This window comes from Pecten maximus, chromosome 3 (assembly GCF_902652985.1).
Source record: "Pecten maximus chromosome 3, xPecMax1.1, whole genome shotgun sequence".
Taxonomy (NCBI): Eukaryota; Metazoa; Mollusca; class Bivalvia; order Pectinida; family Pectinidae; genus Pecten; species Pecten maximus.
Genome location: NC_047017.1, coordinates 1,321,495 through 1,346,707, shown reverse-complemented (window position 1 = coordinate 1,346,707; position 25,213 = coordinate 1,321,495). Strand labels below are relative to the sequence as shown.

Below are 25,213 nucleotides of genomic sequence, written 5' to 3'. Positions count from 1 at the left end.
ACACTTCACATACAGGTCAATGTCACACTTCACATACCGGTCAATGTCACACTTCACATACAGGTCAATGTCACACTTCACATACAGGTCAATGTCACACTTCACATACACAGGTCAATGTCACACTTCAGATACAGGTCAATGTCACACTTCACATACAGGTCAATGTCACACTTCACATACACAGGTCAATGTCACACTTCACATACCGGTCAATGTCACACTTCACATACAGGTCAATGTCACACTTCACATACAGGTCAATGTCACACTTCACATACAGGTCAATGTCATACTTCAGATACAGGTCAAAGGTCGATGTCACACTTCACATACAGGTCAATGTCACACTTCAGATACAGGTCAATGTCACACTTCACATACATGTCAATGTCACACTTCACATACAGGTCAATGTCATACTTCAGATACAGGTCAAAGGTCGATGTCACACTTCACATACGGGTCAATGTCACACTTCACATACACAGGTCAATGTCACACTTCACAAACAGGTCAAAGGTCAATGTCACACTTCACACACAGGTCAAGCTTAGGATAGTCTTTTATATACTTACACTTTGGACAAGTCAATCAGCTGCTTAAAGGTGAGATTTCCCTCCGACTGGACAAGATTGGCAAACCTTTTCACAACCGTGGATAGTCTAAGGTCGAGGTCAAAATGTACAGGAAAGTTACTGATCCAGAATCTGCAGAACATGAAGGTCGAACAAAGGTTATCTCAAGGACACAATAGGATATAACAGGATATTATAATATAAAACAGTCATACAAATTCTGAAATATTTTTGACAATTTGACCCATTTTTCCCTGCCCATCAGCCCCTAGGAGTCAGTCAGGGTCAACATGTGCATAGCATTAAAGTGCTATCCATACTGATAATTCTAACCAAGTTTGTATTATTTCCAATGGCATTTAACCAAATTGAATTCATTTGGATGGTTTCCTTGGCCCAGGTTTCCTAAGCAAGGTTTCCTTGGCCCAGGTTTCCTTGACCAGGGTTTCCTTGGCCTGGTTTCCCTTGGCCTGGTTTCCCTTGGCCAGGTTTGGTGAGAGTTTCCTTGGCCCAGGTTTCCTTGGACTGGTTTTCCTTGGCCTAGTTTGGCCCAGGTTTCTTTGGCCTGGTTTCCCTTGGCCAGGTTTGGTCAGAGTTTCCTTGGCCCAGGTTTCCTTGGACTGGTTTTCCTTGGCCCAGATTTCCTTGTTCTGGTTTGGCCTGAGTTTCCTTGGTCTGGTTTTCCTTGATCCAGGTTTCCTTGCCCTGTTTTCCTTGGCTCGGCAGTGACCATAGAAACTTATGTAGCTCTATTGATTATAAGGATGGTGTGTATATAGTCTACATCTATATATATCTATCTTACACAAAATCCAAAGTTGTGTATCACTAAATTTGTTTTAATCACCTACAGATTCATTCTCCAGTAAAGGATCTATATATACTCTCCTACCCTAACAACAGGAAGCTAAAGTCATAGATCTATACACAACACACTTCCATACATAGTACTTATAAGGTAGCTGACTATACACTCAGATATAACAATTAATCAAACTACTGGACACTTTCTATTTAAAAGGAAACTACATAGGATATGGAGCAGAGAAGATTGTTACTATTCCATACACCTAACACGGACCTAGGAGCACTAAATGCTTCTATATATAGAAACATCCAAATAATGCGTGAACCTGATAAACTAAATCATTTGAACTCGTAAGCCAGTCAAGCATGAACAAGATAAACTAAATCATTTTAACTCATATGACAGTCAAGCATGAACCTGATTAACTAAATCATTTGAACTCGTATAACAGTCAAGTATGAATAAGATAAACTAAATCATTTGAACTCATACGAGTCACACCTGAACCTGATAAACTAAATCATTTGAACTTGTATGACAGTCACGCATGAACCTGATAAACTAAATCATCTGAACTCATAGAACAGTCACGTCTGAACCTGATAAACTAAATTATTTTAACTTGTATGACAGTCACGCATGAACCTGATAAACTAAATCATCTGAACTTGTATGACAGTCACGTCTGAATCTGATAAACTAAATTATTTTAACTCATATGACAGTCAAGCATGAACCTGATAAGCTAAATCATTTGAACTCGTATAACAGTCAAGCATGAATAAGATAAACTAAATCATTTGAACTCATACGAGTCACACCTGAACCTGATAAACTAAGTCATTTGAACTCGTATGACAGTCACACGTGAATCTGATAAACTTATTCATCTGAACTTGTATGACAGTCATGCGTGAACAAAATAAACTAAATCATCTGAAATCGTATGACAGTCACACATGAACCTGATAAACTAAGTCATTTGAACTCGTATGACAGTCACACATGAACCTGATAAACTAAATCATCTAAACTCGTATGACAGTGTTATACCGACATTCTGTCCTACTTGTGCTGACATGAAATTACTGCCAATTTCACTAACAATCAAATCCAGGAGGAGCAGTTTGTTTAAGTGTTTACTGCAACAAAGTCTATCTACATTGTCTATATAGAAACTGGTGTCCATGAATCAAATGTCTAGACTCAAATTGAGTGAACTAGTCGACAAGACAACCACGTCACTTGTCACCTATAAATAGTGCCACACATGCAAGCTGTGTAATTAATTTCAATAATGATATTATCTTCTGCTATGTCACCAAAGTGTAAAATCTATAAAGGCTCCTGCGTCAATGTAACGCAATCCCATTTATTCAGGTAAAATTTTCATAAATCTCACATTTTAACGAGGCATTCATATGAATTGTTCTATTTCTGTAAAAACCTGCTGTGGATACGTTGGTGACTTGACGTCACAGTAGAATCTCTATAACCGGATTTGTATGGCTGAACCTTAATAAAATGGGTTCACCGGGGAAGTGGCAACAGATGGTGAAAGCTCCATACATTGTAGTGTTTCTAATGGTCAAGAACAAATGACCAGTGTGACGTGTTAACTGGGTAATGTCTAGATCGATGTAGGTCACTTAACTTGTAAATGACGAGTAAGTGTAGTCTCTGCATGCCTTCAATGATAAACCTGTGTCATTGGCTTTTAAATGAAAAGTTCCGATTTTGTTTACCGATGGTGATAAACAATACAAAAGACAGCTATAAAAACCATTCTCTGATAACTTGGGTTAACTATTCTTAAAGTCCACATTACCTGACCTATATGTAAATCATCCGTCACACTGGCAATTTTTTTTTTAAATTAGAAAAAGTCTGTAAGACATAAATGCTCCCGCTGCCACTTGACACCCCTCACAGTTTGGTGAGGATTGCAGGATTGCATCCTGAGATAAGCTAGTTTAACATTGCATTGTGACGCGACGCGACGGACATGGATAACACTATATGCTGCCCCCCCCCCCCCCCCTCCATTTCAGGGAGGGGGCATAATAATTAAGAAAGTTTGACAAGGACGTCATTTATGTTAACATGTCCATAAAGTAAACAACAAAGTCATAATTAGTGTCACAAATACTGTTATATATGAATTATAAATTAGAGCCTGTTACTGACCAGGCCGCTGTGTGGTTACAAAATTTCAGGCAAGAAATATCAAATAAAAATTACTTTATTATATACTGTTTCAGATTGAAGATGTGTGAAGAAACAGGATTTTGTTCATTTTTGCGTGTTTTCCGTATATATACATGTTAACAGGATGCGAGCTATCATCTCTTAATCTACAGGGGAACAGATGTATAGCACATCCTGCACCAGATACTTTCAAATTTTCAAAAATCCCTTTATTTATATACATGTAATAAAGTTCATGTTTCTATAATATAGATTCTGCCATGAAATTTCCCCTCACACAGAGATCGCAGAAAAAAAAAAAAAAACTCATATATAAAGAAAACAAAATACAAGTTTTGTTTTAAATAAGAAAAATAATAAAAGGACACTTACCTGACTGCATAGCAAATTTTGGCCTTGTAAATTTGGATTTGACAATCTATACTGGAAGGGCGGTGATTACAACCTGGCTTAGTACAGGCCACAGTCTCGTTACAGCTCTGATAACTGAGGCAGGGTGTCAAGGATATCCGTTAGGGAAAAACTACACCACTCTAATAAAGCCCTCATTGACTGACATAGTTTTTGTAACAATATGAGACAATTAGTCACATCGGATCACCATATATAGACTCAAGACCCCAACAAATGTGTATCAAAATTAACAGGATTTTCTTCATAGATCCTATTGGCCAACAAAATATGTAGCCAGGGTTTTCTACAAGACATACTTCAACCTACACTGTAGGGCATATTTCAGTATATATAGTAGAAAAGTTATCGCTCCGTATACTCAACCAAGAGAATGACAGCCATAATAAGATTGTGTCTAAGATTTCAGGTGTTTCCTTTGGACATAAAGACTTCATGTGGTTTATTTGATTTCTGTTAGCCCTGAGTATCATCAAATTTAGCTTTTTTCGTGAGTGTGGATATTTGTGTTAATTTCTGCATGGCTTATAAATTCATTTTCCAGACCTGTTTGTCCAGGTTAACATCTTTACCTAAGGTTATTGTTCTGTAAGTCAGTGTTATGGGCAGACACAAGTAACTGGCTTTAAAGTTCTCCTGTCATTTCCTAATCACTCAAAATATGCCATTTTATGTAAAATGACCCTGGCTGTTAAAAGGACATCAAACAAAATAAACCAAATCAATCCATATACATTCCCTCCCAGTGACACCACATTCCCCCCTATACCTTCCCTCCCAGTGACACCACATTCCCTCCTAAACCTTCCCTCCCAGTGACATCACTCCCCCTATACCTTCCCTCCCAGTGACACCACATCCCTCCTATACCTTCCCTCCCAGTGACACCACATTCCCTCCTATACCTTCCCTCCCAGTGACACCACATTCCCTCCTATACCTTCCCTCCCAGTGACACCACATTCCCTCCTATACCTTCCCTCCCAGTAACACCACATTCCCTCCTATACATTCCCTCCCAGTGACACCACAATCCCTCCTATACCTTCCCTCCCAGTGACACCACATTCCCTCCTATACATTCCCTCCCAGTGACACCACATTCCCTCCTATACCTTCCCTCCTAGTGACACCACATTCCCTCCTATACCTTCCCTCCCAGTGACACCACATTCCCTCCTATACCTTCCCTCCCAGTGACACCACATTCCCTCCTATATCTTCCCTCCCAGTGACACCACATTCCCCTCAATACCTTCCCTCCCAGTGACACCACATTCCCCCCTATACCTTCCCTCCCAGTGACACCACATTCCCTCCTATACCTTCCCTCCCAGTGACACCACATTCCCTCCTTTACCTTCCCTCCCAGTGACACCACATTCCCTCCTATACCTTCCCTCCCAGTGACACCACATTCCCTCCTATACCTTCCCTCCCAGTGACACCACATTCCCTCCTATACCTTCCCTCCTAGTGATACCACATTCCCTCCTATACCTTCCCTCCCAGTGACACCACATTCCCTCCTATACCTTCCCTCCCAGTGACACCACATTCCCCCTATACCTTCCCTCCCAGTAACACCACATTCCCTCCTATACCTTCCCTCCTAGTGACACCACATTCCCTCCTATACCTTCCCTCCCAGTGACACCACATTCCCCTCAATACCTTCCCTCCCAGTGACACCACATTCCCTCCTATATCTTCCCTCCCAGTGACACCACATTCCCCTCAATACCTTCCCTCCCAGTGACACCACATTCCCCCCTATACCTTCCCTCCCAGTGACACCACATTCCCCCTATACCTTCCCTCCCAGTGACACCACATTCCCTCCTATATCTTCCCTCCCAGTGACACCACATTCCCCTCAATACCTTCCCTCCCAGTGACACCACATTCCCTCCTATACCTTCCCTCCCAGTGACACCACATTCCCTCCTATACCTTCCCTCCCAGTGACACCACATTCCCTCCTATACCTTCCCTCCCAGTGACACCACATTCCCTCCTATACCTTCCCTCCCAGTGACACCACATTCCCTCCTATACCTTCCCTCCCAGTGACACCACATTCTCTCCTATACCTTCCCTCCCAGTGACATCACATTCCCTCCTATACCTTCCCTCCCAGTGACACCACATCCCCTCCTATACCTTCCCTCCCAGTGACACCACATTCCCTCCTATACCTTCCCTCCCAGTGACACCACATTCCCTCCTATACCTTCCCTCCAAGTGACACCACATTCCCCTCAATACCTTCCCTCCCAGTGACACTACATTCCCCCTATACCTTCCCTCCCAGTGACACCACATTCCCTCCTATACCTTCCCTCCCAGTGACACCACATTACCTCCTATACCTTCCCTCCAAGTGACATCACATTCCCTCCTATACATTCCCTCCCAGTGACATCACATTCCCCCTATACCTTCCCTCCCAGTGACACCACATTCCCCCCTATACCTTCCCTCCCAGTGACATCACATTCCCTCCTATACATTCCCTCCCAGTGACACCACATTCCACCCTATACCTTCCCTCCCAGTGACATCACATTCCCTCCTATACATTCCCTCCCAGTGACACCACATTCCCTCCTATACCTTCACTCCCAGTGACACCACATTCCTTCCTATACCTTCCCTCCCAGTGATACCACATTCCCTCCTATACCTTCCCTCCCAGTGACACCACATTCCCTCCTATACCTTCCCTCCCAGTGACACCACATTCCCTCCTATACCTTCCCTCCCAGTAACACCACATTCCCTCCTATACCTTCCCTCCCAGTGATACCACATTCCCTCCTATACCTTCCCTCCCAGTAACACCACATTCCCTCCTATACCTTCCCTCCCAGTGACACCACATTCCCTCCTATACCTTCCCTCCCAGTGACACCACATTCCCTCCTATACCTTCCCTCCCAGTGATACCACATTTCCTCCTATACCTTCCCTCCCAGTGACACCACATTCCCTCCTATACCTTCCCTCCCAGTGACACCATATTCCCCCCTATACCTTCCCTCCCAGTGACATCACATTCCCCCCTATACCTTCCCTCCCAGTGACATCACATTCCCTCCTATACATTCCCTCCCAGTGACACCACATTCCCCCCTATACCTTCCCTCCCAGTGACACCACATTCCCTCCTATACCTTCCCTCCCAGTGACACCACATTCCCCCCTATACCTTCCCTCCCAGTGACACCACATTCCCTCCTATACCTTCCCTCCCAGTGACACCACATTCCCCCCTATACCTTCCCTCCCAGTGACACCACATTCCCCCCTATACCTTCCCTCCCAGTGACACCACATTCCCTCCTATACCTTCCCTCCCAGTGACACCACATTCCCTCCTATACCTTCCCTCCCAGTGACACCACATTCCCTCCTATACCTTCCCTCCCAGTGACACCACATTCCCTCCTATACCTTCCCTCCCAGTGACACCACATTCCCCCTATACCTTCCCTCCCAGTGACATCACATTCCCCCCTATACCTTCCCTCCCAGTGACACCACATTCCCTCCTATACCTTCCCTCCCAGTGACACCACATTCCCTCCTAAAAATCACAGAAAATATCAGTTTACTTATCCTTCAGAGCTCTATTAAAATTGCAAATGTTGTACAGATTTCAAATATATATACTTTATTAGAGGTTATATGTAAGGTTAACTGGCAATGTTTACATATCTAAAACATGTGCCATATTTTTCAGAATTTGGCATTTTTACTGTACACTGCTACCTTATAAGGGCTGAAAAATGTTATTTTTTGGAAATTGTGCTTAATTATGCTTGATTAAGCTTCATTTTAATTCATTATTGCTCAAAAATGCATAAAAACAATCTAAAACTTGTTTATTATCTGGCTTGTCATATTAGAGGAATCAAGGGAGGTAACTCGCATATCTACCCATTTTAAGGGTGGGTTAATTAAGCATAATGTTAATGAGTCAGTGTAAATTGAAAAGATATTCTATGTTTTATAACAAACCCAATATAACTTATTGGGTATCTAACAAACCATATAGACTGAATTCTGGTTAGTTTTACCTGATTTATTACCCCGTATCCATGGAAACTATTACAGTAAGTGTTATTTTTTGAAATATTTGGTGAAACCATTATTTTCAGTTTATTTATACAATGGTAAGCATGTAATTTCAATGGCTTGAGTGTACGGTTGATGCAATATTGTCAATTATGGTCATTCACTTAGGTAAAGCAGAAAAAATAGCATTTTCCGCATAAAATGGGATCAGCGGACACTTTCATATGATCATTGGTACATATCTGAATAACCGGGGTGGAAACAGATGATTGTGATGTCATAGGCATGACATTTTGAAATCTTGGATGTCATGCCATGATTTATCAGTTAGAATATTGCATGTGTTGCTAAGCTGAGGTTTGGAAAGGAATTTGGTTATTTATTATGACACCATTGAGTATTTATGACGTCATAGATACCATCTGATGACGTCATAGTTACTGATGACGTCATGGTAACTATGACGTCATATTACAAGGCTAAATTTGATAGTTGTATAGTATTTTTTGCTTGATTACATGCACAGAGACTCAAAGTACCACATTCAACTCAAAACACAACTTTATTCAAGAGATATACAGAATTATGGGAGTTTTCATCTTTAAAATTACCTCCCCTTATTACTGGATTGGGAGAAAAAGTTGCCAAAATACACCTCTCAGGGAAATCAGCAATACTCGGTGACTATTAAAGATACACGGTAACCGGATATGTCATTTTGTTCGTCGGAACATGTTCTAGACATTCATGGGGTTTTTAGTAAAATTAGAATTTAAAAAAGTGATGTATAAGGTAGCACACCACAGTAAGACAGCCTGGCCATGGGCAATTTTTTTGTTAAGCAAATAACTCCTGTATTATGATATGCATAAAAAATGAAAAAATAAATGTACACTATAATTGGTATATTCAGTATGAAGTAGTACATACAGGCTTCACATTTATTAAAACAAAAATCAATAAATTGGTTCCGGATTTTAAATATCCGGATTTTCCGAACGTGTGTTTACACAGGAAATTTAGTTTTGCCTACAGCGCAAAATGGCAGCCCACAGAAAAGGTAAGATAGCGGAAAAACTTAATTTACAACATATGTCCAAACAAGATTAATTCTGTCTTTGGGATAGAGATATTTAATTTTAAATAGGTTTCAGGAAAAAAATTGTGTAGAGAATTGTGCCATTTTGGGTCAAATATCATAATATTTTGCAATTTTTGAGAATTTTTTAAGCTGTTACCATGGTATTCACAGCTCTAAAAATCACAGAAAATATCAGTTTACTTATCCTTCAGAGCTCTATTAAAATTGCAAATGTTGTACAGATTTCAAATATATATACTTTATTAGAGGTTATATGTAAGGTTAACTGGCAATGTTTACATATCTAAAACATGTGCCATATTTTTCAGAATTTGGCATTTTTACTGTACACTGCTACCTATACCTTCCCTCCCAGTGACACCACATTCCCTCCTATACCTTCCCTCCCAGTGACACCACATTCCCCCTATACCTTCCCTCCCAGTGACACCACATTCCCCCCTATACCTTCCCTCCCAGTGACACCACATCCCTCCTATACATTCCCTCCCAGTGACATCACATTCCCTCCTATACATTCCCTCCCAGTGACATCACATTCCCTCCTATACCTTCCCTCCCAGTGACATCACATTCCCTCCTATACATTCCCTCCCAGTGACACCACATTCCCTCCTATACCTTCCCTCCCAGTGATTTCTTCCTATATCTTCACAACCTGTGTTTCAATCATTTTTAATGCCAAAACCACACAGTCATCATTATAGTGTCTGCTTTCTCACCTAAGAATATGACAAAACTGCAACATCACTTCACCAGGAAAACCCTGGCTAACTGTAATAAACTTTTTTTTCTCTGAATGACAAACACTTTCTTAAATGAAACTGGAGTGTGAGTGCTGCCAATGACCTCTAGTTAGTATGGCCAGTTTCCAGTAGTGAATACCATATCAATATCATTTTCACTGCAATATTGAGTCATACAGAGAACTATCACCTACCATCACCTTCTCTCTACCTACTCTCTACCTTGTTGTGAGACTATGATGTCCTACCATCACCAGTGTCAACATTACTGCCAGTCATCGATACACCTAAAGGTTGACTAAGGTCATTAATGAAACCAACAACCTTTCCAAGGTCTACACAGATCTCCAGCCATTACCATCTGTCAATCACCCACTATACTCCCTATGGATAATATAGAATCCTAGAATAACTGGCTAAGAATTATCTGAACTTCACTATCTGTTTTCATCAGGCCCATAATTAACAAATTCTGGTCTAATACAAAGTTCCCCGATGCCTGGAATGAAATGTTCAACTCAGTGTCACTAAAGAGGTATCAAAATCTCTTGGCCATCCCTTGGCCAGATACTTAGCTCATAATTATTGAGAACATATTATGATAAAAAATACAGGTTACAATGGAAATCAAACAGATAAATAATGCTCAAAAATGTGATTTCCCTATATAAACTATAGCAAAGTTAACCCCTCCCCATGGGGAAATGTCAGACCCCAGGGTCATGAAATTCACAATTTTGGTAAAGCATCTTAAAGAACCTTCCATTTATGAAGAGCATTCGATTCTACCATAACTTGGTTTTCAGAAGAAGATTTTTGAAATTTTAGTCAATTTGACCCTTTTTGTCCCCACGTCTGGGGGCTGGGGACCATCTATAATTCAAAGTGGTTGTCCTTTGGCTACAGAAAATTTCTGCAAAATTTTAATTGAAATTGGTCCAGCCTCGGTTTATGAGGAAAAGACGAAAATGTGAAAATGTAAATGGACGGCAACAACGACTGGGACACGATGCCTATAGGTCATCCCGACTCTTTGGGTCAGATTACACAATACAATACAATTGATGTCTATGTAAGGAGGCTGAAGGACGTTGATAAACAAGTTGAAGAAGTGCATACTTGTACAATGGGCAGTGATTCATCTCAATAACACTTAAAACTCATTTACTCACCAGGAAATGCACTTGTTGGTGGCCAACTTCTGGTCAAATTACCCTAACCACAGAGTTGTATTAGTTTGTCAAAATTATGCAATGACTGTAATCTACATTTATTGAAAATGACCAGGCTTTGTAGCTTTAAACCTTGCCAGCTAGTTACTCCAGAACAGAAAATATTTTATACTTGTGTAATACACAGTATCTTGTTGTGGTTTTGATCAAAAGATAAATTACAAACTAGAGACATGTGAAAGAAAGTGAAAATGTAGCATGATATACACAGTAAACAAAGGGCCAAAACTCTAGGTGATACAGAAATACAGTAAACAAAGGGCCACAACTCTAGGTGATACATTATGAGGTATGCCACATAATATGTTATACACAGTAAACAAAGGGTCATAACTCTAGGTGATACAGAAATAAAGTAAACAAGGGGCAATAACTCTAGGTGATACATTATGTAATATGTCACATAGTATGTTATACACAGTAAACAAAGGGCCACAACTCTAGGTGATACAGAAATATAGTAAACAAGGGGCAATAACTCTAGGTGATACATTATGTAATATGTCACATAGTAAATAATACACAGTAAACAAAGGGCCACAACTCTAGGTGATACAGAAATACTACAGAAAACAAACGGCCACAACTCTAGGTGATACAGAAATACAGTAAACAAAGGGCCACAACTCTAGGTGATACAGAAATACTACCGAAAACAAAGGGCCACAACTCTAGGTGATACAGAAATACTACAGAAAACAAAGGGCCACAACTCTAGGTGATACAGAAATACAGTAAACAAAGGGCCACAACTCTAGGTGATACAGAAATACTACCGAAAACAAAGGGCCACAACTCTAGGTGATACAGAAATACAGTAAACAAAGGGCCATAACTCTAGGTGATACAGAACTACAGTAAACAAGGGGCCATAACTCTTGGTGATACAGTAAGAGATATGCCATATAGTACGTTATACACAGTAAACAAAGGGCCACAACTCTAGGTAATCAAGTATGAGATATGTCACATAGTTTGTTATACACAGTAAACAAAGGGACACAACTCTAGGTGATACATTATAAGGTATGCCACATAGTATGTTATACACAGTAAACAAAGGGACACAAATCTAGGTGATACAGTATGAGATATGTCACATAGTATGTTATACACAGTAAACAAAGGGCCACAACTCTAGGTGATATGAGGTATGCCACAGAGTACATTACATAGTGAAGAAAGGGACACAACTCTAGGTGATATGAGATATGCCACACAGTTCATCGTAAATTATGTTACATGACATGATTATAAGGATACAGATCCACGTAAGCCTCAGCCATCTCATCTGATGTCATAAACCATTTGTGCATGAGGAACAGGACACTGGGGAATTCATTGTCTTCCAGCAGGCGTCCGTCCTTCCCTAAAAAATAACAAAAGGAAAAAGATTTTATTTTCATCTGTAAAGTTTCCATGTATATTTAGTTATATGGACCACAGCTATGCAGGTAAATGATAAACTGGTTATTGAGATTAACTGACAGTGTAATGACATCGATGCTTGTACATCATTAAGTGTTTCAACAGAGATATGAGTGAGAGTTTGGCTACAAACCAAAATATCATGTTCAGTATTTCTAAAAATACTCTGTCCATCTAAATACAGATATAGAATACATAATAGGTAATATATGTATCAGACTTTTCCATATATATGATGAGGTACTGCCCAGCCTATAACAGTTCAGTGGTGTCGCCATTATCAGCTGGTTCATCACAAATACAGTTTAAATTCATACCCATGCCAGTAGTAGTAAGATATAATACCATTACAATACAGGGTCCCTACCATTACAATACAGGGTCCCTACCATTACAATACAGGGTCCCTACCATTACAATACAGGGTCCCTACCATTACAATACAGGGTCCCTACCATTACAATACAGGGTCCCTACCATTACAATACAGGGTCCCTACCATTACAATACAGGGTCCCTACCATTACAATTCAGGGTCCCTACCATTACAATTCATGGTCCCTAGTGTTACAATACAGGGTCCCTACCATCACAATACAGCGTCCCTACCATTACAATACAGGGTCCCTACCATTACAATACAGGGTCCCTACCATTACAATACAGGGTCCCTACCATTACAATACAGGGTCCCTACCATTACAATACAGGGTCCCTACCATTACAATACAGGGTCCCTACCATTACAATACAGGGTCCCTACCATTACAATTCAGGGTCCCTACCATTACAATACTGGGTCCCTACCATTACAATACAGGGTCCCTACCATTACAAAACAGGGTCCCTACCATTACAATACAGGGTCCCTACCATTACAATTCAGGGTCCCTACCATTACAATACTGGATCTCTACCATTACAATACAGGGTCCCTACCATTACAATACAGGGTCCCTACCATTACAATACAGGGTCTGTACCATTACAATTCAGGGTCCCTACCATAACAATACAGGGTCCCTACCATTACAATACAGCGTCCCTATCATTACAATACAGGGTCCCTACCATTACAATTCAGGGTCCCTACCGTTACAATACAGGGTCCCTACCATTACAATACAGGGTCCGTACCATTACAATACAGGGTCCCTACCATTACAATACAGGGTCCCTACCATTACAATACAGGGTCCCTACCATTACAATACAGGGTCCCTACCATTACAATAAAGGGTCCCTACCATTACAATACAGGGTCCCTACCATTACAATACAGGGTCCCTACCATTACAATACAGGGTCCCTACCATTACAATACAGGGTCCCTACCATTACAATACAGGGTCCCTACCATTACAATACAGGGTCCGTACCATTACAATACACGGTCCCTACCATTACAATACAGTGTCCCTACCATTACAATACAGGGTCCCTACCATTACAATACTGGGTCCCTACCATTACAATACACGGTCCCTACCATTACAATTCAGGGTCCCTACCATTACAATACAGGGTCCTACCATTACAATACAATGTCCCTACCATTACAATACAGGGTCCCTACCATTACAATACAGGGTCCCTAACATTACAATACAGGGTTCCTACCATTACAATACAGGGTCCCTACCATTACAATACAGGGTCCCTACCATTACAATACAGGGTCCCTACCATTACAATTCAGGGTCCCTACCATTACAATACAGGGTCCTACCATTACAATACAATGTCCCTACCATTACAATACAGGGTCCCTACCATAACAATACAGGGTCCCTACCATTACAATACAGGGTCCCTACCATTACAATACAGGGTCCCTACCATTACAATACAGGGTCTGTACCATTACAATAATTGGTCCCTACCATTACAATACAGGGTCCCTACCATTACAATACAGGGTCCCTACCATTACAATACAGGGTCCCTACCATTACAATACAGGGTCCCTACCATTACAATACAGGGTCCCTACCATTACAATACAGGGTCTGTACCATTACAATAATTGGTCCCTACCATTACAATACAGGGTCCCTACCGTTACAATACAGGGTCCCTACCATTACAATACAGGGTCCCTACCATTACAATACAAGGTCCCTACCATTACAATACAGGGTCTGTACCATTACAATACAGGGTCCCTCCCATTACAATACAGGGTCCCTACCATTACAATGCAGGGTCCCTACCGTTACAATACAGGGTCCCTACCATTACAATACAGGGTCCCTACCATTACAATACAGGGTCCCTACCATTACAATACAGGGTCCCTACCATTACAATACAGGGTCCCTACCATTACAATACAGGGTCCCTACCATTACAATATAGGGTCCCTACCATTACAATACAGGGTCCCTACCATTACAATACAGGGTCCCTACCATTACAATACAGGGTTCCTACCATTACAATACAGGGTCCCTACCATTACAATACAGGGTCCCTACCATTACAATACAGGGTCCCTACCATTACAATACAGGGTCCCTACCATTACAATACAGGGTCCCTACCATTACAATACAGGGTCCCTACCATTACAATACAGGGTCCCTACCATTACAATACAGGGTCCCTACCATTACAATAAAGGGTCCCTACCATTACAATACAGGGTCCCTACCATTACAATACAGGGTCCCTACCATTACAATACAGGGTCCCTACCATTACAATACAGGTCCCTACCATTACAATACAGGGTCTGTACCATTACAATACAGGGTCCCTACCATTACAATACAGGGTCCCTACCATTACAATACAGGGTCCCTACCATTACAATACAGGGTCCCTACCATTACAATACAGGGTCCCTACCATTACAATACAGGGTCCCTACCATTACAATACAGGGTCCCTACCATTACAATACAGGGTCCCTACCATTACAATACAGGGTCCCTACCATTACAATATAGGGTCCCTACCATTACAATACAGGGTCCCTACCATTACAATACAGGGTCCCTACCATTACAATACAGGGTTCCTACCATTACAATACAGGGTCCCTACCATTACAATACAGGGTCCCTACCATTACAATACAGGGTCCCTACCATTACAATACAGGGTCCCTACCATTACAATACAGGGTCCCTACCATTACAATACAGGGTCCCTACCATTACAATAAAGGGTCCCTACCATTACAATACAGGGTCCCTACCATTACAATACAGGGTCCCTACCATTACAATACAGGGTCCCTACCATTACAATACAGGGTCCCTACCATTACAATACAGGGTCCCTACCATTACAATACAGGGTCCCTACCATTACAATACAGGGTCCCTACCATTACTATACATGGGTCCCTACCATTACAATACAGGGTCCCTACCATTACAATAATTGGTCCCTACCATTACAATAATTGGTCCCTACCATTACAATACAGGGTCCCTACCATTACAATACAGGGTCCCTACCATTACAATAAAGGGTCCCTAACATTACAATACAGGGTCCCTACCATTACAATACAGGGTCCCTACCATTACAATACAGGGTCCCTACCATTACAATACAGGGTCCCTACCATTACAATACAGGGTCTGTACCATTACCATACAGGGTCCCTACCATTACAATACAGGGTCCCTACCATTACAATACAGGGTCCCTACATATACCGTTACAATACAGGGTCCCTACTGTTACAATACAGGGTCCCTACCATTACAATACAGGGTCCGTACCATTACAATTCAGGGTCCCTACCATTACAATACAGGGTCCCTACCATTACAATTCAGGGTCCCTACCATTACAATACAGGATTCTACCATTACAATAATTGGTCCCTACCATTACAATACAGGGTCCCTACCATTACAATACAGGGTCTGTACCATTACAATACAGGATTCTACCATTACAATACAGGGTCCCTACCATTACAATACAGGGTCCCTACCATTACAATACAGGGTCCCTACCATTACAATACAGGGTCCCTACCATTACAATACAGGGTCCCTACCATTACAATACAGATCCCTACCATTACAATACAGGGTCCTACCATTACAATACAGGGTCCTACCATTACAATACAGGGTCCTACCATTACAATACAGCGTCCCTACCATTACAATACAGGGTCCCTAACATTACAATACAGGGTCCCTACCATTACAATACAGGGTCCCTACCATTACAATACAGGGTCCCTACCATTACAATACCAGGGTCCCTACCATTACAATACAGGGTCCCTACCATTACAATACAGGGTCCCTACCATTACAATACCAGGTCCCTACCATTACAATACAGGGTCCCTACCGTTACAATACAGGGTCCCTAGTGTTACAATACTGGGTCTGTACTATTACAATACAGGGTCCCTACCATTACAATACTGGGTCCCTACCATCACAATACAGGGTCCCTACCATTACAATACAGGGTCCCTACCATTACAATACAGGATCTGTACCATTACAATACAGATCCCTACCATTACAATACATGTCCCTACCATTACAATACAGGGTCCCTACCATTACAATACAGATCCCTACCATTACAATACAGGGTCTGTACCATTACAATACAGGGTCTGTACCATTACAATACAGGGTCCCTACCATTACAATACAGGGTCCCTACCATTACAATACAGGGTCCCTACCATTACAATACAGGTCCCTACCATTACAATACAGGGTCCCTACCATTACAATACAGGGTCCCTACCATTACAATACAGGGTCCCTACCATTACAATACAGGGTCCCTACCGTTACAATACAGGGTCCCTACCATTACAATACAGGGTCCTACCATTACAATACAGGGTCCCTACCATTACAATACAGGGTCCCTACCGTTACAATACAGGGTCCCTACCATTACAATACAGGGTCCCTACCATTACAATACAGGGTCCCTACCATTACAATACAGGGTCTGTACCATTACAATACAGGGTCCCTACCATAACAATACTGGGTCCCTACCATTACAATACAGGGTCCCTACCATTACAATACAGGGTCCCTACCGTTACAATACAGGGTCCCTACCATTACAATACAGGGTCCCTACCATTACAATACAGGGTCCCTACCATTACAATACAGGGTCCCTACCATTACAATACTGGGTCCCTACCATTACAATACAGGATTCTACCATTACAATAATTGGTCCCTACCATTACAATACAGGGTCCCTACCATTACAATACAGGGTCTGTACCATTACAATACAGGATTCTACCATTACAATAATTGGTCCCTACCATTACAATACAGGGTCCCTACCATTACAATACAGGGTCTGTACCATTACAATACAGGATTCTACCATTACAATACAGGGTCCCTACCATTACAATACAGGGTCCCTAACTTCATTATATAACCCTATGCCATTGTCACTGAGCTTGCTTCCAGCCTGACACTATATATAGCTACCCCTCTGTACTTATGGGGCACGATAAGGGGTATTTATTTCATTGAAAACTATAATGATATTACAATAATTTTAAACAATAACCAGTTCTTGCAAACGTTATTCAGGACAATGACATTTCATTTTAAATTGAAGCTTGTTTTATCATTAGCTTCGTTATCGGGAGGGATTGATAGTGGTAAGTTCTTTATTACTATAAACAAGAAGGATCAATTCTGTATGCCATTTCGATCGGTTTATGCTGTGGTGTTGCACTGTACACCTATTCATGCTAAATTCTATCCAAAATCAGACAATTCAGCACTTTGTATAATATTCCCACTGGATGTTGTTCCTAAAGTTCTCATACACCTATACACATGACTTTTTGTTAGAAATCAGACAACATCTAAATTTTGATGAATCAGAGTTCTCCATTTCATGACCATGACAGTTATTCGGAATTGTAACCATTGTGTTGGCATCCCTCAAAACCCCTATGTACTAATTTGTTTCAGGTACATCAGACATTATATTCAAATTCTGACCAATCGGAGGCATATCTTTGGTATTCTTGGTTAATAATAAGAATTTATCATTCAAATATTCTGATGTTGGGACTCTTGGTTAATGATGTTTAAAGGTTTCAACAAATCTAACCTCTATAACCTTGAATATGGGTCAAGGTCATTTCTTTCTGCAACTTTGTCAGGCTCCATTCCTGGAATATACCTGCCAACTATCATGATTCCAGGTCTTTTGTTTATTGAAAAAAAAAATTGTTTAAAGGAAAATGTTGACATAAGATGGACAAAGAACAGACGCCCAAAGGAGGACAGACGCCCAAAGGAGGACAGACTCTGCACCACAGCGTAAACATATTGGCCATTCAGGCCAGGTGAGGTAGAGATTTAATGGTGGTATTCAATGTTAATTAATGACAGTAGTGTCTTACATCAATACAAAACTAAATACATCATAGACGTAGTAACACATACACAATGTGAGGTTGGTATGGTTTCCTTAAACCAACATTCAGTGTTTGACCAATCACAAGCATGGGAACTAGATTTAGTGGAATAAGAGGATATGTACTTGACCAATCACAAGCATGGGAACTAGATTTAGTGGAATAAGAGGATATGTACTTGACCAATCACAAGAATGGGAACTAGATTTAGTGGAATAAGAGGATATGTACTTGACCAATCACAAGCCTGGAAACTAGATTTAGTGGAATAAGAGGATATGTACTCTGTAAGTCTACAATGTGCTTTATTACCAATATAGCCTGGTTTTAATTTCTCTAATGAAATAAAATACTCAGAGTTGACATATAATATTTTCCCACCATATTAATTTTTCTACCAAATAATTTTACAACTTCCCTCAACTGCTATTAACATGTGCATACATTCTGAGATTTGATAAATTTCTTTGCCACACATGAAAACAAGTAAGATGTTCTTCCTTTTACAGCCTCATAAATGTAAATATGTCACGTCACAGGTAATCCAAACGAAAGGTCAAGGTAAGCCAAGACCAGACTGATAGCCACTTTAGTTTTATGACAAAACACTTGCTACCTTCATCATGTAATAGCACGCTTTTAAATATTTATGATATGTTTTTGTATCCCCTGCCCTGGGTTCTATGGATATGAAACTACACAGTTACCCATTAAGGAAAGGCTAGTGATTTAATGTATAGTAAATAAGGAAAAGAACTGTGTAATGTTTATACAAACAATAACAGGTACATTGTTTCCTCGTGAGTATATTGTAACCTGGACATTCTTAGGTACAATGACCTTGAAAAGAAGTGTTAACACAAACAACATGATCAAATGACACCAGAAATTTCTAAGGATAATCAACAAGTTATACTTCAAGTGTAACCTGAATGATATGCAATATTATGTATAAGAATGTACAGCTATCACTTTTCTACCATACTGGCTGTGGATGAACTTGTGACGTCAAAGCCAAAAATGCTCTCAATCAGCTGGTCCATGACAGGTATGCTGATTGGCAGTAGATTGACAGGTGCAAAATCACAGAACCGTCTAGTATATACTCATTTGTTAGCTTAAATTTGTTTTATCTGAACCTGAAAAACCTCATACCAATAACAGTAAGATGTATTGTCAGAGATCCAATATGTTCCTGAACTATGGACTCAAATGACTTTGTCCTTTGACTCAGTGCCCTTGACCTTTGGTTAATAAACTACCTGTTTAATTCTGACCAGCTTTAGCTTCACAAAGTTATAACAAAATGCTCAGCAGTGAAAAGATAGAAAATGTAACCTTTAACCTCTTGACCCATTGGACTTAACCTCAGGTCTGTTTACTCATTCTTTCATTTCGGTCCAACTTTGCTTCATCATGTCATAGCAAATTGTTAATCAGTGAAAAGATGCAAAATTTGACCTTGACCCAATATCTTGGGACCTTTGACTTTAGTTTTTGACCTCAACATACATTTTTATGAAATGAACTAGAACTGTCGCTAGGATGGCTGACTAATACCCCCGCAATCTGCACGAGTCAATGGTGAATTGGAGCTGTTAATTAGAGGCTAACTAAGATAACCCAGTAATATAGTGACCAGTTGCCATAGCAACCATAATTTTGAGAAAAAGAAAATGGCATGCACATCTACACATGGTCCTCTATATTTGTGTGAAGTTTCATTGAAATCGGCCCTTCGGGTTAGGAGGAGTTGTCCGGACAAAATTAGTTATGGTTCTTATCGGAAAACCTGTTTATAGTGACCACTTGCCATGGCAACCATAATTTTGGGAAAAAGAAAGTTGCATGCACATCTACACATGGTCCTCTATAAATATCATGACCCTGGGTCTCGAAAATCAATGAAAAGAAGTTGTTTAAAGATTAAAGCCAATTTGAACCAAGTGACCTTGAATGTAGGTCAAGGTCATTCATTTAACAAACTTGTTAGCCTTGTGATCAAGCATGCTACTGGCCCAATGTCAGGTCTCTGGGCTTCTTCGTTATTGAAAAAGGTTTACGCACAGACAACTGATGACACACGACAATGGACAAAAGGCAATTGCAGTAGGTCACTTGATATTTGTATTTATAGTAACAGTGACCTCATTTTTGACCCCAGGTCATTGAAATGCAAACTTGCACAAGGGATGATGATTGTGACTAAGTGGATGAAGTCTCAGGAGAAGTAAAATATCAATGCATTTGGTAAAGTGTGGACAATGAATAGCTATTGATAGTAACAATGACCTTATTTTTGGCACAATGATGGAAGGCTACAGGTGAAGGACACTCTGCCATAGATAAAATACCAATTTTTCAAGAAAGCAATTAATTAAGATCATAATTGAAAAGACTGTATGACAGCTCAGTCTAGTAGTAAAGGAGTCTGTGTCTTACCAAAGCTTTCGACACAGAGGTGGACGAGTCGTTCGGGCGTGGCAGCCCGGACGGTGACCCCGGGTATGAGGGGTTTATCCTCCTCCATCAGGTCTAGGTGTGACTGGACTTGTGTGTAGTCTTCCACAGGCATTGGTTGTGTCTGACCGCTACAATCAGGGGGCACACATTCTGAAGGCATAACAATAATTATCATAAACCATCATATTAAATCACAGCATGTTTGAAATTTACATGACACAATTGAAAGGTACACAACAATAGGTATTCATTTCCCCTATTGAATTCAGTAATATTAATTAATCATAGCTAATTACATAACGACTCTAGAGGAGATAACTCCTAAACAATCTACAGGTTAAATACCAAATCAGATATAGGCACTGAAAATTTAATTTGAGTTGGATATAAAGCAACAGCTAAAGTAAAACATCTTGTTCAAGGATACAACACAGTGCTCTTTTGACACATAACCCTGCATCCTACCACTAGACCACTGTGTCTCCACAATTCTGAAGGCATAAATGATATTATATTGTGAATGAAATTTATTGGTAATTTGGAAGACTTGTCTTTTCTCTCCTTTTCCTTCTTTCTCTCTTCCTCTTAATCGTTTGCTAAAAAGTGGATCCTAAATATGAAGTCTAAGCAAGACTAAAGAAGAACTTTCAAGAAAACTTGATAACAAATGACAAAAACAAAGAAGGCTGTCTGTCAGCCATTTCATTTCTGACTCAAAATTGAATATGTACTAGGGACCAAGTAAAATTTACATTTGAAGCTTAAGAAATATCCGTCCAGTAATTATCAGAAAATAGTGACAGCAAACTTCAACTGTTAAAATCAAAGACGACCATCAGGCAGCCATGTTGTTTTAGTCGATCAGACTCAAAACTTAATGGGCACACCTAGGAACTCAAGCTTGAGAAATCTCTTTCAGATACATCCCAAATAATAGTGATAACAAACTTCAATTTTCGAAATACAAGATGGCTGCCTCATGGCCATTTTGTTTTTCTGATCAGATTCAAAACTGAACAAGCAGAACTACTTAAATTGGGACCAAGGGGCCCTACATCTAAAGTTTGAGAAATATCCTTCCAGTACTTGGCAAGAAATAACAGTAACAAATATTGTTTACAGACAGACAGACAAATGGAGGGCCATCTGATAATGGTGGACTAAAAGAAAAGTGCAGTCTAAAGCATCAACAACTTACCATCTTACCATTATAAAACAAGAGGCCCAGAGGGTATGTATCACATGTCTGGATATTTCAGTAATTATGGCAAGTACTCTCATTTTCACTTCTATTACAAATATTTTAATACTTTTCAGCTGCCTCTCCCAACAGCCGGTTCAACCAAACATGGACAACAGCCTTTCATTCTTAAAGAAGGATTTTTAAAAAATGCCTCATTTCCACTTTTGCCAGTATTGGGCCCCGTCTCCCAGCTTCCTGGGGAATCATACTCCTCATTTAAACATCAATGGATCTCCATCGGCCAATAATGCTCCAGACCAAAGTTTATCACATCCCATTCAGGCACTAGGACTAGTAGCGATTTAAAGGAAATATTGATGGGACAACAGACGACACCCCATGCCATTATATAAGCTCAAGCCATTTTGGGCAGGTGAGCTAACAACCAATTAGCAACATTATGCATATATATGAAAATAAATGTTTTCTATGCATCATCTTAAACAATATTTTAAATCCCATAGATGAACATTTCAGTGTGTTATGTAATTTCTAAGTCATTGCTGCTGTTTCTATAGAGTAGCATGACCCCTTAACAAGAGTGTAAGGATCCCCATTAGGATGCATGCACCTGAGTCGAGCCAGAATGTACTATTCTCAGTAGACTGGTGAGCTATATTTGTACATCATCTATATGGACCAGTCTATAAATAATGCCTGGGGACATGTTTAGCTAATCAATGCCCAATCACACTATTCCTGTAGGTGGTCTGGCCGGTCAGCTAATACTGCAGTACATCTGTAGACCTACTAGATCCCTACATGCTGATCATGGATGGAACATTTTGTAGGACACCAAAATATTTAAAGCTACCATCGTGCTTGATAAAGAAGTAAACAGAGAAAATCAGGTAAAATCATTGTAATAACAGTGTATCAGATATGTTTAGGTTTAAATCATAGCACTAAACGGCAGATACAATCAAATCTGCTCAAAAGACTACCTCAAACAACTTCTATCAAAAGGCCATCTTGAATCACCTCTATGAAAAAGCCACCTCAACCAACCTCTATCAAAAGGCCACCTCAACCAACCTCTATCAAAAGGCCACCTCAAACAACCTCTATCAAAAGACCACCTCTATCAAAAGGCCACCTCAAACAACCTCTATCAAAAGGCCACCTCAAACAACCTCTATCAAAAGGCCACCTCAAACAACCTATATAACTCCGCCATATAGTTTATCTATCGATGGGTCTTCGGGAACCTGATCACTGTAACTTTGAAAACAGATCAGAGTCATTTGTATGAAGAAACTTTAAAGCAATCCATAGCAGGTACCTACTGGACAAAGATGAGCATCCTTGGTTTTTTCAGAACATAAGAAGAAGGAATCTTTTACTATATGACTCTGTGACCTTGAATATAAGTCGATGTCATTTATCTGAGGTAATTTCCTATCACTCCTTAGCAGGAACCAACAAGCCATAGATGAGTACCCTGGATCTTTAGCACTTGGGAAGATTTGCAAAGGAAATTTAGATGGAAACAATTTCTGACCAGTCCAGAATTAGAATAGGGGAGAGGCAGAGAGGTGTAGGACGTTAAATGATGTTATTGGACATAGAAATGATAGAAGTGCATTTTGACATGTAAGTCGATGTAACATGTTTCACTGTAACACATTGTTTAGTAAGACAGTCTGTTACACGAGAGGAAAGGTGTTAGCCTAAGCTTATACATTATTGTCGTTATGGCAAGATAATATGTTTGACACAAGGCTTACAGCTTGTTCTTAACAATACTATGACACAACACGTGTTATATATATATATATATATATAGAATAAAGTTGAAATGTCCATGTGACGGTAAATAATAACAAAATAAAAAACCAAACACAGATCTGCTGTCTCCCTAGTACTTTCGCGGCTACATTCTGCCGCTCTTTATCCCCTGAAGAGCGGCAGAATGTAGCTGCGAAAGTACTAGGGAGACAGCAGATCTGTGTTTGGTTTTTTATTTTATTATATATATATATATAGTCAGTTAGTTGTCTCATAAACCTGCATGCCTGTAAGTCTAATTTTAGAATTCTGACCTCTTATGTAATCTTCTGAAGGATTTTCCTACTTTGGTTCAACATTGATCATAAATGGAGGCATGTTTACAAAGAGCATTCAATTTTAGTGATGGGAAACGGTTTCATTTTCAGAATTGATTATCAGAAACTTGAAATCAATTGGTAATCGATAAAAACCGGTTTTCTAAATTGCCTTTTTATAGTTTATGTTCATCTCAAGTACATTTAATACATGCCTTTATTATCAATGTTTTTAATATTAAACACAAATAAAGTATTTACCGGTAACAGTTGTTAATATATTCAAATCTCCTTATTCATTTGTAAACCACAACTTAATATATCACTAAAATATAAGATCCACTACTTCTTGGTTCGGCAACATTATAAAAATATGTGAAGCTGAAGATTTACGAACCCTTCTAGAAATTTGAGATCAACTGCCTTTTTATATATATATTTTTTTTTTTTTGACTAATTT

The 25,213-nt window shown here is 40.0% G+C and overlaps 1 protein-coding gene across 4 annotated transcripts in view; it reads right to left on the bottom strand.

The window, feature by feature from the left end:
* The window catches only part of LOC117322905 (ras guanyl-releasing protein 3-like), a 101,654-nt gene that overhangs the window by 34,036 nt on the left and 42,405 nt on the right, over positions 1–25,213 (bottom strand). For all 4 annotated transcript variants that reach the window (XM_033877852.1, XM_033877853.1, XM_033877854.1 and 1 more), the window contains exons 2-5: positions 21,445–21,615; positions 12,429–12,534; positions 3,967–4,080; positions 579–710 (exon numbers count right to left, since the gene is read on the bottom strand). In XM_033877852.1, the coding sequence (XP_033733743.1) occupies positions 579–710; positions 3,967–4,080; positions 12,429–12,534; positions 21,445–21,615 (523 nt within the window). The remainder of the gene's footprint in view (positions 1–578; positions 711–3,966; positions 4,081–12,428; positions 12,535–21,444; positions 21,616–25,213) is intronic.